The sequence below is a fragment of the Platichthys flesus genome, chromosome 18 (assembly GCF_949316205.1).
Source record: "Platichthys flesus chromosome 18, fPlaFle2.1, whole genome shotgun sequence".
NCBI lineage: Eukaryota > Metazoa > Chordata > Actinopteri > Pleuronectiformes > Pleuronectidae > Platichthys > Platichthys flesus.
Genome location: NC_084962.1, coordinates 13527149 through 13547073, shown reverse-complemented (window position 1 = coordinate 13547073; position 19925 = coordinate 13527149). Strand labels below are relative to the sequence as shown.

At 44.5% G+C, this 19925-nt stretch overlaps 1 protein-coding gene across 1 annotated transcript in view; it reads left to right on the top strand.

Annotated features, from left to right (window-relative positions):
• The window catches only part of usta (uronyl 2-sulfotransferase a), a 50218-nt gene that overhangs the window by 11298 nt on the left and 18995 nt on the right, over positions 1-19925 (top strand). Inside the window, exon 2 of the mRNA XM_062411040.1 lies at positions 18993-19036. Coding sequence (XP_062267024.1) covers positions 18993-19036 — 44 coding nt within the window. The remainder of the gene's footprint in view (positions 1-18992; positions 19037-19925) is intronic.

Sequence of the window (19925 nt, the reverse complement as noted above, 5' to 3'; positions counted from 1 at the left end):
AGAAGTTTGTTCTTTTTCCCTGTTTGGTCAACGCTGAGGTTGCAGCCCTCATTCTCAGCGGAGGAGCCCAGAGCAGTGGGTAGCGGTGTTAATTACGTTGTGTTTGGGATTTCTACTGAAAAAGAAAGCGAGTCAAAGGTTCACCTCCAGCATCCGGAGAAGTTCAGGAATGTAATCTGCTAAACTAGTAACGCTTCAGAAGTTTAACAAGAGGTCAGAGGTCATGTTGGGATGTTGGTTAAACCCCGCTTGACGTTAGTAACCCAAGAATTTAGTGCTACTCCTTACACACAGTGTTGCTGCACCTCTTGAAAAGCCATCAGTGGCCAGGCCTGGTTCACTGGCCCAGATCCTGGTTGTTTAGCGTTTCCACTGGCCTGGCCCAGAACCACCTCTCCCTCCGCTGCACCAGTCTGGACGGGTCTGAATCCCTGCCAGTTGGACCGGCCTGCCCTGCAAATCCATCCATCACTGCAGAAGGTTGCTCTCCTACTTCCCCACAAGTTCTCACTCCGAGGATTACTGTGCTTTTCTTCCACTGTTTACCCAGCCTTTCCCCCTCTTTTTCCATTTCCCTTTGCCGCTGTCTCTCTCTCCTCGTCCTCTTGCCATGTATCTCCTCTCTCTCTCCTCCCCCCCCTACTGTTTCCTCTCCGGGACGTCCGAGAAACTTCCACGTAAAGTCTTTCCTGGGCGGCAAACACTTGGCGAGCAGATGCGGCCTCCTTGTTGTCTTCTGCTCTGGAGTGGACATGTATGACACAGACACACACACACACTATACACACACACACACACACACCTACATACACAATTGTGCCACTGGGTGCGTTGGCAGTGTGGAACTGCCAGCTGGAACGTTTGTGTCTCTAATCACTACATGCAGTTCCATTACCCACCCGACCACAAGATTTGAAAACCGCTGTCTCTCTGAGCTCTCCTGTATCCTCTCCACCCATTTGTGCAAACGTGTTACTGTTTATGTACGTTCTATCCATGTGTGTGTGTGTGTGTGTGTGTGTGTGTGTGTGTGTGTTTAAGTTTGCTGACTCGTTCAGTTCGTTCTTTCATGAGTTCCCAGTCTTATATTTGTGTGTCTTGGTGCTGCTGTGCTTGTAGACCTGTCGGTATGAAAAGAAGGTCTCCTGATTATCGGCCAAGGTTCATGTTTCACTGTCCGAGAGAGCGAAAAGTAAATATATTTACGTCTGTTCATGACATTTGCCTCAGGGATCGCATAATTGTGTTCAATCCAGTGCGGGAAGAAAAGACTATAAACAGTAGAAATTAAAAAGAAAGGGATAAGAGATGTTGTCACAAAGAGATCCCAGCCTTCGGGGGATTAACAGCAAACATTACTACCGCTACCGTCATCCGGATGTTTATCTTCAGTTTCCTCTGTCCGTTTTTAACTTACTGTCTCTCCAGGAACAAAAATAAAACAAAGTCTCTTAAGGTGGAGCTGGACCCCAAACTAGAAACCGTCCGTCTTCCTTACGCGAGTGGACAAACCCTCTCGCTCTGTGTCTCGTGTGTTTCATAACAGGCCGGACTGTGGCTCAGTAGTTTGTAGCTCAGTGTTGGTTTGTCTATAATTAGCCGCTCTGTTCTAATGAGCTGTTCTTGGAGGCCTGAAGCGAACCGCTGACCACCAGCTAGTGTAGCCTATAGCCCACATGGCCAAATTAGAGACAAGCTCGATCTTCAAGGCAGCAGCACTTCAACGCGTAGTAAACAAACAAAACAGTCATATGAAATAAAGGGGGACAAGTACATTTGTTTGTTTTTCTGTTTTTGTTATTTGACACGTAGGAATTATATTTCTGGTGTTTCCTGTTTCCGGTAACTGCAATTACCACAATTCCATGTATAGCGGCATCCATCCGTTCATTAGCTATACTGCTTATTCTTTGAGGGACACGGGGAGGCTGGAGCCAATCACAACTATCATGTATCATTTTAGCCACTGAGGATCCTGGCTTTTGAATTATGTATATAATATTATGTGTAGTCTACTGTAAGCTGCATTTCACTTCTGAATTTAAACTTTCCTATTCATCTCTGCATGTATAACAGTTTATCATCATTCAAAAGATGGTTACAGGTTGTGTAAGTAAAATCCTACAGTACTGCCCTTTGACAGAAGAAGGTAGGGAACTGACTTATTATGGAAAATACTCAAGTAACTCAAAACGATCAGTCCCTCTGATTCTTCCCAAACGTCCAACAAGCATCAACGCGCTCATTCATTCATTAATGCACACATTGCTCAGTCACATGTGTGTGAGTCACATATGCTCAGATGGACTGTGGTGTACAAGCTGCTCGGCCTCTATTTATAAGAGTAAAGGATCCCTGTGTGGTTGGTCTAAATAAAGGGGCTGAAGCAGCAGCAGAAACTGGGCCCATGTGGGTTGTTCTCCGCAGAGATGGAAAAGCCACACCACTCAAACTGGGCTTTCGAGGAGTTTGTGTGTTCTGGTTAACATCTGTTCTTTGGAATATTAAGTGCTGTTGGGGAAACAGGTGGAAAAATAGAGCATCCTGTTTCGGCACTTGCTTGTCGTTAACCAGATGTCTCTCTTTATCTCTCCTGTTCTCTTTCTCTTTGTCTTCTTCTTTCAATCCCTCTGACGATGTGTCATCTCCCGGACCGGAGCCTTAAGGTGGTGGATAGATTCCTGGTTGTATATTTAAAGACGCAGCCAAAAGCATGTGCCCACACAGAATCTCCTACATGACACATTAATTATAGGCCAGTGCAGACTGTCTGTGTCTGTGAACTGGGACCAGCAGCATATGGACAGAAAATGACCATGATGACTGAGCACAAATGCATTCGGACAAATGTGTGAGCGGAGCTCTTGTGTGGTTCCGTGCTGACGTCTCTAGGATGTCAGCAACACACAGAGGGTGAAATATACCTTCAGTCCAGTCCTCATATACAAGTGAGTAAAACTAGGTGTAGATACAGGAGAGTTATATACACCAAGTTTTCACCCCCCTGTCTGTGTGCCAGAATACACACTTTAACCCCCCCCCCCCCCCCCCCCTCAGCCAAGACAGGGCATTGTTCCACATTTTCATTGTTTTCCCAGAAAGAAATTTGTGGTACATTTAGGGAACTGATATCTATGAGTGTGAGAAATCTGCTGCAGCTTGATTGAATTCAAGGGGTTGGCCTTAAATTACTTTTTCCCAACCTGCTTTTTACAGTGCATATCATCTCAGTATTTGCTGGTTTTCATTTTTCACGTTCATTCAGGAAAAAAAACTACATGAAAACTGCCTGTCACTATTCGAAGTCCTGACCACAATTGGGAACCTAATCATCCCGGCTGCCCTCAAATGACAATGAGCTGAGCGTCAGAGGGTGTTTATGAATGAAAGCTACTTATGGCTCTCGCTGTATTGAGCCAGTGTTTGGCTCCAGTTTGAAGCTGAGGGGCCAGTCAAGGGTGAGAGAGTTTCCCTCACCTCGACGCCGCGCGGCTCCACCGGCCTGCATTAGCATGAGTCAACAGCGTCGGCGTGTGGATGCCGTGTTTGCTTGCCGCTCACTTGCACGCATGTGTAGAATGGATGTGTGTGTGTGCGTGTGTGAGAGAGCGAGATAGAAGCGGTGTGTGTGTGTGTGTGTGTGTGTCTCCGCAGGGTGGCTGCTGGGAGGGTGAGCGCAGCACAGGGTTTCAGTGTGCTGCCTCTAACCGAGATGTGATGTACTATGTGACCTTGCCCTAACACAGCAGGAGAGGCCGATTTCCTTCTTTCAACCGTCCCACATGCCGTCTCCGTGCCCCTGATGACAGAAACAGAGACGGAATACACTTGGCACTCTGCTCGTCCTGTAAGGGAACCCGCTTTATGAAGAAAATTTGCCTCCTAATGACCTTTAATAGGTGTATATTTCTTTATTGCTTCTCCTTGAGAGCTTGTGGTTTGGGCTTTGAGACGGCACAGAAAAAAAAGTGCCCGTCTCTCAGAAGCTTACAGTGCATGTGTCACCATGGAGGAATTTGCTCATTTGCATGTTTATTAGCTTAATGAAGTGTCTGTTTCATAACCAGTCAGATTTATGGAAGCTTAAGGGGCGATCGTTCCTAAGCCGTCAATGCTATCGTATTTCTGCTCTAATTATAAAGTTGTTATTGAAAGAGGCAGCAGGGTGAGAAAGAGAGATTTCCCAGAAGCTGTTGTTGTGGTGGCGTCTGTTTGGAGATAAGAAACGATGATTGGAAATGAAGCCGGAGAAGCCACAGAGGTCGGAAAGTTCAACAGCACTGGTCTTTCTCTCTGTCTTTTTTAAATAATGGTGCAGTGGTTTGCACTGACGCCTCACAGCATGAAGGTTACTGGGTTGAATCCCATCTTCCTGTGTTGAGTTTGCATGTTCTCCCCATGTCTGTGTGGGTTTTCTCCAGGTACTCGGGCTTCCTCCCACAGTCCACAGGCATTGAGTCTTTAATTTGTCCGGAGTTGGTTTTGTGTGTCTGTTTGTCAGCTCTGTGGTTCGCCTCTCGCCCAGTGTCAGCTGGGTTTGGCTCCAGCTAAACCGCCTATAGACCCCTCAAAATATAAGCAGTATAGATAATGGATGAAGGATGACACTCTGTGGTGGTTCTCTACCTGATTTTACTTTTTATTTCCATCAGTAAAATGATAAAACATTTCCAACCAATGACTGACTTACATGTAGGGTTTAAGTGACTGTTAACTGAGTCAATCATCTAAAATTCTGATTAGGCCTATCTATAAATCAGTTTGGTTATCTTTGGGTTTTGGTTTGGTAGGTGGACATAACAAGACATTTAAAGATGTCACACTGGGCTCTAGGATATTGTGATTGTGTCTTTTTCACTGTTTCAAACAATCAAATATCATCAAGTATTTTCAAATTGAAACTAATCAGCCGCCCTGCTTAGAAGATGCTCATCTGTTCACTTACCTGTTAGAACTTACTCACTCTTAGTCTTATCATGTTCAAACTTCTGACACATTCCTGACATTTGCTCGTGGACTCTCAGAAACGGTGTGGTGACGCAACTTCCTGTGTTGCTCAAGCTGGATCATAGATCATGTCTCTCCACACTGTGAAATCACACAGAGTCAGATTGTGCCACAGATTGAATGAATCATTTGACTGAACAGGAAGCCGAAATGAAGCTTCAGCTTTTATCTTGCGCACTATCTCCTCGATAAGTTGCCTTTGATGTCAACACCTGCGTCATGTGCTCCAGTGGGTGGCAGCTTCAAAGTGTCCAGGCTTTTTTGAACTGTGTCTAATTAACTAACCGTGCTGCAGTTGACTCTGACTTGTCCCGATTTAACCAGACAAACTACTTCTACTTCCACATCTTCAGATCTTGCATCATAACTAATTATAAAACGCAAACCCGTGTTATTGTTGGACGTGATTATTATTGTTGACCACACTCTGCAGAATTTACACACAGATTATGGTTTGCTTTCATATTGCGGCTTTTAATCTGATTCATGATGGTGGTGGATTGATTTTTTAAAAGCCCTAATTGTTACTGCACTAGACGCAGCCTGTTTCAAAGGCTTTGTCTATAAATACGTCTTTGCTGTTCTTGGAAGTGCGAGCTGCCATCTGTTGTTTATTGCTCGGTTGTTGCTCTTTGCTCTCTTTCTTGGCCACTGTGGGAGAGTCGGACGCCAAACTCCTGTCACGGCATTATCACCAAACTGTTCAAGCCCTGTCCCTCCATCTAAATCGGCTCACCTTAGCTTAATAAATCCCTTCTGTCTCCATTCGAAAGAAAAACTTTGTAATGTAGACAGTAAATATGTTTTTGATTATGCATGTGATACCGTAAGTGTGTAGGATTTAGTGGCATCTAGTGGTCAGGGTGCAGATTGCAACCAACAGAAGGCCCCGTCCCCTCACCCTTTTCCTCCCATGCGTGTGTGAGAACCTACTGTGGCTTCTACGTAACGTCACAATCAAAATAATTATGAATGTTATTTTCTATATATTCTTATAGATCCCCTGTAATCCTACAAACTGAAGTTCTCCTCTTTTTCAACAACATGTGCTCAACACATGGCAAACGCACTTCCTTTGGCACCTGATGAGGTTAGGGGAAAAGCAGCATGTTGGTTTGTGTGTGTGTGTGTGTGTGTGTGTGTGCACGTGTTTGTGGAGTTTAGGAGGGCGCAGTGATGATGTCATGGGGTACGAGGTGGTCTGCTACAGACGCACATCCTGTGGCTTCTGGTAATGGGCAGTGTTAAATGTCCTTGCACACTTGCGCACACAAAAACACATGTATGCACTTCTCTCGTCCATTCTTTTCCTCACGTGCACAAACAAATCCAAAACTCTCTCTTTTCCTTGTTTTCTCCCTCATATGCAATCAAATGTGGACATATCGAGACACAACCACTGTCTATCCATTTTTGTTCCATCTTTCACACGTTCACACACCTTCACATATACTCACATATGCTGGAATAACACTCAAAACAAGGGAGGGGCAGGGTCCGGTCCAGCTGTGGTCTAACCGGGCACTGACCAGAGCTGCAGTCCAAGATGGAGCCTGACAGCCGTTTCCGTCAGATGAGTATTTATGTAGCAGACATGGAGGCCAGGGCTCTTCCACCATCTCCTGTGTAATTTGTGAAAGTTTTGGGTTTTAGCAGATTCTACTTTTACATGTGAAAGAACACATGTGCACAAAGATAAAGCACATACATGTAATTTGTTAGCAATTTTGTGCATGCACACACAGCGTTTTTTAGAAGCTTTACTCCCCAAATTGTGAAGATTTCAGAAACACACATGCGGTTATGTACCAGCAGCAGCACTCTGGCACACCCGCTGCATCTGCACACCACTTGCTCTGCATGGAAAACAGCTGAGGGCGGAGAGGGAGCGTCATGGTTTGGCCCACTATAATTCCTCCCAAGTAGTAATTAAGTAAAGAAAATATGATTATGATGATGATGTATAAGTCCAATTAAGCAAAGCAATTTTCTGATTAAAGTAAATCAGCTATCGAAAATTTGTGGAAAACGCACTCTGGCATTTGGGCACGATCTATCTTTAGCCGGTGTTGGCCCGACTTCAGCTCTGATTTCCTGTCAGCGATGGTTAGGAGCATTTTGTTTCAGACGCTGGCACCTGACTCCCCTGTCAGTTCACGGTGAATGTGGCTATTTATGAAATTTCCATCGCTGCAGTTATGTTTGGGTTTTTACTGTCGAGGCAACTTTCCCACTTAATTTGATGTGTGTTTTCTCCAGTTTTTGCACCTTTGTATATTTAATTTTCAAACCACAGAGGCTCAATTATACTTCATCTACCCAACTTCTATTTCCATGACTATTTATCAATTCTGGCTCAAGTAATTTACTATTTATTATTTCTTCTTATTAGTTTATAATACCACAGAAAATCCATGTATGGGTTCCTTTCGTAGCTTGGAAGAAAATGTGACTTTTGCATAAAAACAATGATTTACCTTTAGCCTTTATATATATTTTAGTACCATTGCATAATAAAGGTATTAATACCATAATAATTCAATGCCTTCCTCCGATGGCTTTTCTAATTGACAGCTTGTGACACTGCCTGACCTTTACGTGTGGCAGTAATTTACCTCATGTCTGGAATGGATCGTCTCTGTGCTGAAATCACACCGACATGCAGCCTTATAAAGGTCTATTGTTGAGACCCATGAGAAAAGTAGCACACAGTGGACCACAGTCACACATTGTGTGGAGCGCTTGCCTTTCTCTCCTCCGCGGAAATATTTTACGACATGGCCTCACTTCTGTCAGGGCCATCCATAAAGCTATTACAACCCAAGTTGGACTGTGAGTCTCCGGTTCCATTCCATCATCCCACTGTGCGCCGCTCCACGATCTCCTTCTGTCCTTCATTATCTCGCTTTTTACTGTCTTTTTACCTCTTTCTCTCTCTCTCTCTCTCTCTCTCTCCCTCCATCGGCTTCGTCTTCCCTCTCTCATCTGTCCCTCACTCTAGTGTGAGACCTAGCACCACACAGGCTCCCTTTATGCAGTCTGTTTGTTCTGCAGCGCCGCTCTCGCTGTTGAGCAAAGTCTGACGAGGACTACTGCTGCTGCTGCAGGGACAGAGATTATCTGTTAGATTGTGGACTTTAGGATTTATAATCGATGGCTCTGCTGCTTCTCAGTGTTTGACACACACATGGTTGACACATACACACATGGACACGCACATTTTGACGATAAGGCTCCCTTCCACAAGGGTCTTTCTCACAGCAGTCCCCCTGAGCCAACACTCCCTGTCAGGAAGCAATAACATTCCATCATACGCCATTTCCAGTATAGCTCTTAATCATCATTGTCATGAGTTATGGTTCCTCTTCGTCATGACGTTGGCACATTAGATGTAGAATGTAACGGTAACCGCCCACTTTATCAATGGCTCTTGTTCCAGAAGTAAAACTCAAATTCATATTCCCAACTGATGTTTCAGAAAATCCGTATAAAAAGAGTTGCCGAGCTACGAGATGAGTCATGACTCTAAAACATTTGATTCCAAGCAAAACCAATATTGGAAAATGGGAAAAAGTTAAGGGAACAAGCCTGTGTGCACAATAATTATGTTATTGTTAAGAGTGAAAAGACTACTCATCCCATAAACCATTGCAAATGATCCCTTAACAACGACTTCCAGCCTGTTTCTTCTTGAGTTTAACCTTCATGTCCTCATCTCTAAAAAAACAAAACAAACGGTTTCTCTGTGGTAAACGTAATGTATCGCTAAAAAGCAGTTGGATTCGGGGCTTCTACACATTGTTGTAAATCTTCATTGGATGTTTGCAATATTATCGCTTTACATCTAAATCTCTGTTAAGAAAAAGAACTGGATGTTTACCACTGGAACCAGCTGTTGAGCTCTATCAAGACACAGAAAAACACCAGCTCTAGATATATGTCATTTGTCAGTATTTATTTCATGTGTGTGTGCTATCTAGTACAGTAAGCTATACTCTGTGTGTGTGTGTGCACATAAATCTGTGCTTCCTGGTGGAACCATCATTAGTCTTTGTTGAAGGGATTTCAGGACATTGAGGAAGCTCCAGCAGCCAAACGGTTCTATTTGTCTTCTTCTTCTTCTTCTTCTTCTTCTTTTTCTTCTTCTTCTTCTTCTTCTTCTTCTTCTTCTTCTTCTTCTTCTTCTTCTTCTTCTTTTTCTTCTTCTTCTTCTTCTTCTTCTTTTTCTTCTTCTTTCTCTTCTTCAAGAGCTGATCCGATACCTATTTGTTCCTGTTTCACTCTCGCTGTCCCCCGCTCTCTCCCTCTCCGTCTCTCCGCCCCTGTCTTTACTTCTTTTCATTTCCTCCCTGTGCACTGCACTGCAGCAGATGCTTTTCCTGAATCTAATTCTTGTGTCACATGACGGACCCAGAGGAATTCTGGTGCTATGTAGGAATTCCCTGGTTTTCTGTCTGATCCCTCCTTCAATTTTTTTTTTTTTACCTTCCCTCTGTTGCCCCCATGCTGCCTCTTTCCCCATGTCCGTCCAGAGCTCCCCCCCACAGACTCCCACAGGGTGTCTGGGGGAAGCAGTTGATTTACAAAGCACACCACAGATGAGCGTGCACGGCCATTTGTCATTTGTCTCTCCACATGTGTGTGTGTTTTTTTTTAGGGTATACGATACCACAAGAAGACATCTGAGACAGCAGAAGGAGAGAAAAGTTGAACTCTGCTGGAAATGCACTTTAAAAGTTTTCTTGATTAAAAAGTCAAAGCTGTTAAATAATATAATAAGGGTGTTTTGGGGAAGATCGCCGATCAAACTAAATCAAGGTCATATCAGTTGGAGCACCCTTAAATAATATCCTCTCAAGGGACTGATGTTTGACACTAATGGAAGTTTGGTTTTCATGGGTTGTTTGACACTATTAAAACGGGGATGATACGTCACGATTGACTGACTCCTGATTGGTCGAGCTTGTGTATGAACGGGAACATGACACCTCTATTACACAGGCACCTTCTCCAGATGCTCATGGCGGTGGGGCGTTCATATCCAGGATATTTTGACACGTCGTCAATCTTTGTATAAAGTCTATGGAAGTTGCAGGTAGCGGCCAAGTAGCTTAGCCTGAGTTATAAGCACATCTACATCTAATAAATGAGCTTCAGAGGCACATTTTCTTACAGGCTCTTTACCCCTGTTTACAGTCCGGGGCGCTCAGCTTTCTGTCTCCATCGCACAGACATGAAAGTTGTATTGATTTTCTCATCTAACTAAAAAAAAAAGAAAAAAAAGCCAAGTGCATTTCCCAAACTGTCAAATTTATTCCTTTGAGCTCGCTGTAGTCTGCAGCGTCATTCAGGCTCCTCACACGTGTGATCGTTTTTATGTGTGTTTCATGTGCGTGTGTTGGCGGTGGGGTTAAAGGCTTCTGCTCTGTGCTGCAGGGACAGGCCGTGAGTGCAGTTCAGGCTCTCTCAGTGGCTACACGCACATCCAAGCATGAAACCTAAAGCAAGCAGATAGCGGACGCTCACTGTGAAGTCGGGGAAAAGTCAAAAGATGGAAGATTGAAAGGTTATTTTGGCCGGTGAGAGCAGCAGTCTTTTCACCCTCACTGTTCCCAAAGGAGGAAGAGGAAGGGAAAACGAAAAAACCTCACCATCATGACAGAGCAGCAGAAAATCCAAATGCATGTTAAGATTGGGTTCACCGACACAATACCTGGTTTGGTGATGATTGTGCAGAGAGGCGTGTTGCACACACACCCGGCCCCCCGAGTGTATCTATAGCATTCTTCATTTGTGACTCAGCAGAATCACGGCTGTCCTCAAAGCAAGGGTGGCAGATGTTTACGGTTTTCCGCGAGCAGCTGTTGTCAGTTTCACGATGAAAGGATTCGTAATGACACATTGTTTTGTGTGTTTATTTTTGTCTGTCCTACTCCTCTGACCTTGTCTTTGCTGATGGTTACCAGCAAGAGCTCAACACATGCTGGAGGTTCTTTTTGCGGGGGGATTTTCCTTCTGTCTGTCGCTGCTGAAAAAGGTGAAAGTTCCCATTAGATAGATGTGGTGTGTTTTCACAAGGGTAGGCATCTCGCTGACCTGGGATGATTGGAGAAGACGCCACCAGGATAAGAAGGGAGCTTTAATGGAGGGATATAATGGGAGAAAACAGGAACAGGCTTCAGAGCACTAAATCATTGTTAGCTGCAAAAAAAACTCTGTCAAAAACTGATTTAGATTGGTTGAGACTCTGTGCCAGGGGACTGGGATTGTAAACAAGCGACTGGAGCAGGGTTTTTTTCTCCCGGCTTTCACTCAGGCAGAGCCTTCTGTTCCCACTGTAGTCGAAGCCAAAGTGTATTGCACTAAGAGCAGTCCGTCAAGATGATGTGAAGTAACACTGGTGTAAACAACAACAGTTTTTTCGAGAGTCGGTATTTTAATTTATCTTTATTTCAAATGCCGAGACCAATCATTGTTGTAAATTACAATGAGAGTTACATTCCTTACTAGTAAGTGTACAAACGTTTAGTTTGTTCGAGGGGGACGAGAGTCTCTCCCCCATTTGAGTGTTTCAATTACTGTAACAGCCTCTGTAATTTAATATCCATTTCTTTTAAATTTTAAAATGTATTTTAATGGAGCGAAAACACCTGGCTGGTGTAACATCTTACAACAAGACACACAACCTAATTTTTTCTCTAAAACCATGTATTACCAGTGGAGTTTGGCACATGACTTAACCTGTGTGTGTGTGTGTTGTGTGTGTGTGTGTGTGTGTGTGTGTGTGTGTGTGTGTGTGAGTGTGTGTGTGTGTGTGTGTGTGTGTGTGTGTTTGTGTGTGTGTGTGTTTGTCTGTGTGTGCATTTTCTATTTATGTGTTTTCCACATCTGGCGTGTTTTGTGATCTGGTGTTTAACAACAGAGGCAGAGTAGTTGCCCAGCTGTGGTGGGTCTTTGTGTGGGTCTGCTGCTGTTGTTTGTTTTTGTTGTTTTGTCGCACACGCTTCCACCATTGATTACATCTTGAAATACTCGGGAAATAACATGGCTTTGGGTTTTTCACACTTTGACTCAAAACATATTTTTCATGCTAATTTGCTGTTTTAGCCAAAACGTAGGTTCACCACAACAACGTCCTTTCATTGAATGTTGTATACTTGTTGTGAAGCTTCTTTTGTTTATAGGTTAGCATCTTTAATTAGTGTGTGGGTGTGTGTGTCTGTGAAACCCTCCCCCATGGATTCTGCTATTTTTACCTAATTGTCTTCATCAGATAAAAAACTAAGATTAAAGGTCCCCTCCATTTGACTTCTTTTATAGGAGTGTGTGGGAAAAGTCTCCACAAGCAGAGACTTTAGGTATGTAAAGAAATAACTGTACAAGCACTTAAAAAACGGAAGTGCAGAAAGCTGACGGAGCATTGGGCTCACCAGAAATCCCCGTGACGAGCAATATTCTCAGCTTCACATGAACTGTAGCGGCGGCGGCCCTGGTCGCCCTCAGGATGCACCGCTAAAGGAAGAGCAGGGTTCATCCCATCACTTCCTCTCTAGCGAACGAGTGATTACTTCTACTTGGACTTCATGGCATCAGACGTCTATTAGGGTTTCAATCGCTTCCCCAATTTAGCTCTTCATGGCTCATTTCTTCATTTCAAAGCTGAACCTGATTTCCAGAGTCAGTGACCGCATGCTGGATTGAGGGGGGGGGGGGGGTCACGCCAGCTCAAGATTAAGAGGTGTTTGTGTCGAAATCAGTGAAAAGAAAGTGGGAAGGTTCCTGTGGCCCTAAGAGCAGGTCCCAATGTCCTTCACTCACCTAAATTAAATGGGTTGCTCTGTGAAGCATGCACCTACAGAGCTGTGCCTGCTCTGTGCTGCGGCGTTTGAGTCCGACCGGGATGGAGATCGGTTCCACGAAGGAGATGTTCTCCCGCTCCTCTCGTGGTTGCCTCATATGCATGAATGGCCCCCATTTGTCTTTATGCACTTTGCTTGTCCTTGCTCGGTCTCATTGATTCCCCTTCAAGTTTTGAGGCATCAAACGACTCCGCTGGGGTCCCGTACACTGATTTACTTCATCAAGTGTGAAATCTACCGAGGGTTGGAAAGTGACTGTTCAAAGAAATGCACCAGTGGCTAAATACATGACCGATCATCCGTCATCTGACAAGACATCCTAGATTTGACTCCAGTCAGTTCTTTACTTCAAAGTGTGTCTGTCCATGGATGTCTGTCTCAGATGTGCTGGGTTGTCATGCGGCGACTTCATCAGCCGCAGCACTAGTTTAGCCCATGACTGGTTGAAAAGGATGCACGCATTCACATGGATGGTTTCCTCACAAATCGGATGAGTCACCATGTTTCCTCAGTTCTTCACTGAAGCATTTGAAATGATTAAGAATTTTCATTTTTCTGCAAAGTCTGTCCTTTACTTTGGGCTCATTGGGCATCTGGTGGTTGTAGCCACTTGAGTCAACACCGCTCTGCTCCAGCTCAGTGGTTCCTGACGCTCTGCTCCAGCTCAGTGGCTCATCCCGAGCACACAGTAGCAACGACTAGTGTCAACAAACACCACCAGGACAGTCCCCCTGCAGTCCCCTGTACATACGATCTGCACAGCAACCCAAAACTTCAGGGCAGCAAAAAAGTCCACAAATTACCCTCCCCCCTGCCAGGCTTTGGTCATGTGGCACCTCCAGTAACACGGCAGGGGGAACAGAAACCTGTCTAATCACTGTTGACTCTCGAGTGTCTCAGGGGCAATGTGGAGTTGGGCGTAAGAGGGTGGAGACCCTGACCCTTTAGTTTAACTCCCTTCTGTAATTATGTCGATGGGTGGAGCTAGGGGTCGTAATGGAGCGCCACTCCTACACGCCTAATCAAAGGGTTGGGTGACCACACACACACACACACTCACATTTCACAGACAAACACACAGTAAAGTATGTATGTAACCCATTGACACTGACTCTGTTTGCATATGCTCTCTATTTTGGCTCGTGTGTTTAGTAAAGAGCGTAACAACAGTCATGGGTGTGTTTTACACAGTTATGTAATTGTGGACTGCAGCGAACACTCATATCTCTCTATTCAAACTCTACCGCACTCTTTCCTTCCTCTACCCTCTCCATCCTACTTCCCTCTACATTCATGCAGCACTGTCAGTAAGGACGTGAAGCAAACACCAGCCTTTGATTTTCTCATTTGCCTCTGTGGTACATAGAGAAACAGGATGTGGTTAAGGATGAGAAAGTTTCATTTTCACAGTCGGAGAAACCTGCAATCTGCTCACTGCTCACATACTTGCAGAACATCTGCAAACCGTCCATGTTTTGCCTCGGGAGTCGTGTCCCCTCCAGCTTCAGCCCTGCTCCGGTCTTCTTGGCGCTCGGCTCAACAGCCATTCCTGTGTGGTTTTTCTGCTCCCACCTCGGCCTATTCTGGGATGTGTTCTTTCCTAAGCTCTACTTAGCTCGGTCGCCAGTTTCACAAAGCAAATGAAACGGTCTGCGCTCTAAATGCATGTTTGCGAAGTTTCCTGAACTTACTGTAGCATTCCTGAAGCAGGCCAACACCAAGGGGAGAATTCCACAGGGAGGAATGATTCTGGGATGGTCAAAGCCTGGTCTGGAAATGTAGATAGGTGTCTATGTTATATTGATATTTACATCACTTGCATATCTATGTTTTTCTCACTGCCAGAGTATCTATCTTTACGTTATATATTTTCCATGTTCTATTGAAAAACACACAGCTGTATCCTTCCTTCCAGTGCCTGTATCATCAGTTGGAAAAACGACCATCCGATGATCATCATAGAGTATTTCACATGAACAATGGTGCTGTCCTATTCTGGTAAAGGGCAGCTAGAAAAAACCATAAGGACACAAAACAACTCCCAGTGAAACTTCCCATGTGATAAATAGATCAATATCTGGTGCTCACAGACATAACCTCGATGTCACCGACTAGATTGGAGCAGTGGGAATTGCAACGGTATGAGTGCGTGATTTTTTTTCATTTATTACGTTTTTCCAGTGTCGAATATTACTCGATCAAGTGCAACGAGTTGACTCTACCTCCAAACTTTTATTCTGAAGTTTGATCACACAAGTTTTAATTTTTTTAGGAATCATAAATCCTGGGTTTAAACACCAAGCGTGTGGAATAAAAGATTAAAAAGCGCTTACATCTGTCGTTATGTAAAACGGTATCCCACATCTTTAAAATCTCATTTGAAAACCCTCCAGTGTGCAGCCGGCGCAAGTCAGCAACATCAAATGAGAAAAAAAAAAAAATTGAGTCAACTAATGAGGTGACTAATTGATGTGGGTGGTAATTTGCTTTAACAAGATCCTGGACAGGAACAGTGGATGGCCCTGCGTGTGTGTGTGTGTGTTTGTGTGTGTGTGTGCGTGTGTGTGTGTGTGTGTGTGTTAAACTGGTTTGACTTCAGTGCATAATTAAATACTTGATTATGAAATGCAGGGTTCACAGTCATCATTGTGTCCACATATTAAAGTTATGCATGATATATTGTGGTGCTGTGTATTTTATTGTCCCCAAACTTGTGGGAAAATCCCTGTTTGTAATCAGTTCCTGTTATTTATTTGAACCATGCAGAGAAAAAAAACAATCATGGCAACAATAATCAGCCTCTCACAGTTTCACAGTTTGTTCTGCTGAGTAAATCAGTCAAGATCTCACCCTGAAGACGTACACTATTAGCTCCATGATTCTAAAGACCTCTTATCATGCAGATCAAAGCTGCTCTGTTCCCACAATTTTCTTAATTCGGTCAAGACAAATATGTGTTGGTGGTAAATGTGACGTCCATTTACAAATTGGTGTCGTCAGAACACGCCATTGGATCGTCTATAACAACACCGCATTCTTCCTGTGTGGCCTTCAATAGGTCTGGTTTTAGTTTCCCTTTCATTGCTATAAAGACAGCTATAGAACTCACTGGTTAAAGAGTAAAAAAATTTGACTGATACATGTCGTTAATTTTCCATTATTGATTCGAAAATTGTGCATCAGGATGGTCACCCAGGCATTGTTAATGAGAGGCAAGTTCATGGATCTCGTGACTCGGTAATCCAATTAACCAATCAGCTACAGGTCGATGCATATACTCTCACACTTCAGTTAGTTTCTACCTCAGTCACACACACACACACACACACACACACACACACACACACACACACACATACACACCATACAATACAACTTGAGGTTGTGTTCAAAGGGAGCACTGACCTTCATTTAATTCAACTTCTCAAATGAGCCTTCAACCATTTCTCCACTTGACCTTTCATGACCCGTTATTTTTTCTTAACAGGATGTATACACACGGGTGAGGAAACAATCAGAAGTCAATGAAGTCGTGTGCTGATTTGCGTTAAAGCCCCCAGTGCAGCTTCAGAATTAAGAATGAAAGACACCAAGGTGGATAATTATGTATTTACCATAAATTATATAAATATGTGTACATATATAGACCTTTTCCATCAAAAACACTGACCAAAGCCAGGTCCTAATGAGACCAAACCTCATTTCTGAGGTCATGGTTAAGTGAGGTTTCTGATCAGGCTGCCCGAAATGAAAGACAGTCAATGCAGCGTCCTAACTTGTTGTGTCAGGTTGTGTCAGGTTGATTGTGTGACTTCCTCGTGTGCTGTTTTCTCCCGGTTGCCATGATTTTTGTGCGTCTTCCTCGTTTGATTGCCGGCTTGTGGTCACTGAGCCAACGCTTGATTAGGATCTGTCTGCGCTTTGTCTCTCTGACAGGTTAGGGATCTTCTGCCAATTTAAAATCTCTGTTTGGGGACAGATAACGTTTGGCATTTAGTGTTTCAAATAGGTTTTCTCTACTTTGTGTTATACTCTGACAGGTGTCTGGAAAGCAGTGATGCTTTGACACTGGTCAGGGTGCTCCTTGGTTCCTGGGTCCTAAGCGGAGGAAGGCTGAAGATTTTTCTCGTGAGAGCCTCGTCCTCCTCATCAGGACATCAGGGGTACATCGAGGTAGAACAGTCTAATGTACAGTTCATTTTCCTCTATCTGTCGGTGGCGGGGATGGAGGGCAGCTGTCAGCCTTTTACGAGCCCCGTGCCCTGGAAAAAATTAGTTCCAATCCTCTATCCACGCTAATGAGAAGCACACACGGGAGGTGGGGAGGAGCTGGAGGTCGGAGCGGGTTGGTGGGAGAGCGGTTTGTCCGTGATGGGAGACGGAGGAAGGCCCAGAGATGTTTGCCTCCCTGCATCCTCGCCCCGGCGTGACCTCGAATGCCTCGGTGAGGAGCTGCAAACACAAAGCCCTCGACTCTCTCATTCCTCGGGAAAACTGTGTGAAGTCATGAAAGAGAGACGGAGGCAGATGCTCAGAAAAAGAGAGTGTGGAAAAAAAATACCTCCTCCTGGGGTTGGGCAGAGTGCAGCTGTGTCAGTATTTATACATCCAGCGTCTGATGAATTAATAAGCCACAATATGGAGCTATATACAGTAACTGTGTGTGAGTTTGTGTGTGTGTGTGCGTGTGTGTGTGTGTGTGTGTGTGTGATATTGCAACAGAGCCAAGCCGACGCAGATCGGATCTCAGTGTTGGACTAATTACTCAAAGAGTACACACCACTATCTAAAGTATAAACACTACTTTCAAAGTTATACAACACACTTCCAGCTCAAAGGATATAATAACATAAATGAGTGCCATGTGGGACACTAGTGTGTGTGTGTGTGTGTTTGTGTGGGTGTGTGTGTCCATGCAACGTATCTTGCATTTCTCATCACAATGCTGGCTCTCGTTTCAGACACACAAAGAGAGTCTGTTCTGTTATGTAGTATTTCCTCTCTTTATAGTCTTATTTCCCCTTACGCTGTCCAATTTGTCTCCCTCTCTCTCCTTCTCTCTCTCACTCTCTCTCTCTCTCTCTCTCTCTGGGCGCACCACCTGAAAGCTGTAAATGTGATGGGAAGCGATGCGTCTCTGTGTGTCTGGACAGGCAGCCAAAGAAAAGGCCGCTGTGTGAAGGCCCGAGCTTGGATTTAGGGAAGCAGGGGGGCACAGGCGCCCTCAGTGTGGAGCCATGTGAATGACCTCCATTATTTCCAAATAAAATAGCTTCACATGCAGGGCTGGATATATATTGTATAAATGGGCTGCGACACTCCTGATGACATGAAATCGCTAAGTGGAAAACAGCTGCCACTGTTTTGTCTGGGTGGCAAAAGATGGAGGGGGGCGGTGAAGAGCTACCTGTGTTGAGGTACGAGGGGATTTCTCTATCGTCAGTGGCTGGAGGGTGTATGTTTTATCCTGTTGGACACTGTGACCTACACAATATCTTAGTAACATTTCCAGGAACTCTTTTCAAATTTGGCGCAATCGTTAATTTGGACTCGTGGATGAACTGATCATCGCTGTGACCTCCCAAAACTCACATTTGGCCAAATCTCAGGAATGCCTTGAGCGTATGTCTTACAATGTGGTACAAATGTTAACTCGGACTCAGAGATGAACGAGATAGCTTTAGGTAATTGAAGGTCAAAGGTCGAGGTCACAGTGGCCTCACAAAACACATATTCGGCTTCTTGAACGTGACAATGTGACATCTCAATCTGCCTTTGTTGACCAGTTTTCACTTGCAGTCAACTGATCAGATTTCAGAGGTCAAAGGTCACTGGGACTTCGTGGGTCTGTAAAAACATGTGTGCAGACGGAAACTGAATTGGTCAGGGGAGGCGTTCAACTGCAGGGCGGCAACTCTAGATCGCAAATGAATATGTTTTTGCAAATGAATATGTTAATTCCTGGGAATTGCTGCTACATCACGGTCACTATCATGGGAACTTAAATGTTTGTTTGTCCTGCTTCAACCGTCTTTACACTCCTCTGCGTTGTTCTCATTGATGTAATCTCTCTGTAGCTGATCATGGGTTGATTTCATTACCCTAATGCATCTACTCCTGTTGCAGGTGAATCCACATACCTGGATGACCACGGACCCCCTGTTCCAAGAGTGAGTATTTCCTTTTTCATCCAAAAACTGTCTCTCTCTCTCTCTCTCTCTTTCTCTCTCTCTCTCTCTCTCTCTCTCTCTTTTTTCTCTCTCTCTCCTCCCCCCCTCCTTCCCTCCCTCCCTCCCTCTCTCTGTCTCTGATGTGCTGCCCCATGTTTCCAAAGCCAATTCAGTCCAGTCGGGATAAGGGTAAGGTCTGTGTGAAGGGGCTGCTCGCAAACCCACTCCAAATAGCAACTAGACTCGGCTTTAGTGCTACAGTAATGTTCTGAGCAGTTTCTCGCACACACACAAACAAACACACACGCACACACACACACACACACACAGGAGCCTTGTATTCATCCAGCTGCACGACTATCTCTCCTCCCTGCTCGGGCAGCTGCTTTCTTCCTCCGTCCGACCCTTGTTCATTATCTTGTTCTTCAATCAATCCCCACCTCATCTTCACCTCATTTCCAACCTATCTAATCCACCTCATCATTTTTTCTTACTTCTCCGTTTTGTCTAAAGGAGCTATTGGCTGTAGCATTTAGCACATACCTAACCTTAGACCTAATAGTTTGGTTGCAGGTTTTTGTTTGTGGCTGTCGTGAGCAGCTGTTTGGATTCAGCTGCAGTGGGTCACATGAGGGCTTTGTTGCAGAGTTATGTGTTTACTTTGAAAAGCCTGTTCTGGCCACCAGGCCAAACCAAGTAACCACAGTGCTGGCTTCACACAGATAACAGGGAAGTGTTGTTTCGATGAACCAAACCATTCCGGACATTGCTGGAATTTGATACCACCATTATCTTTCAGGGAAAAGCACCATCTCATACAAAGCTTTATTTTTTACTTAACACGTCCGTGATTACTTCTGAGTCTCTAAACCGTATTCTGTAGGTTGCC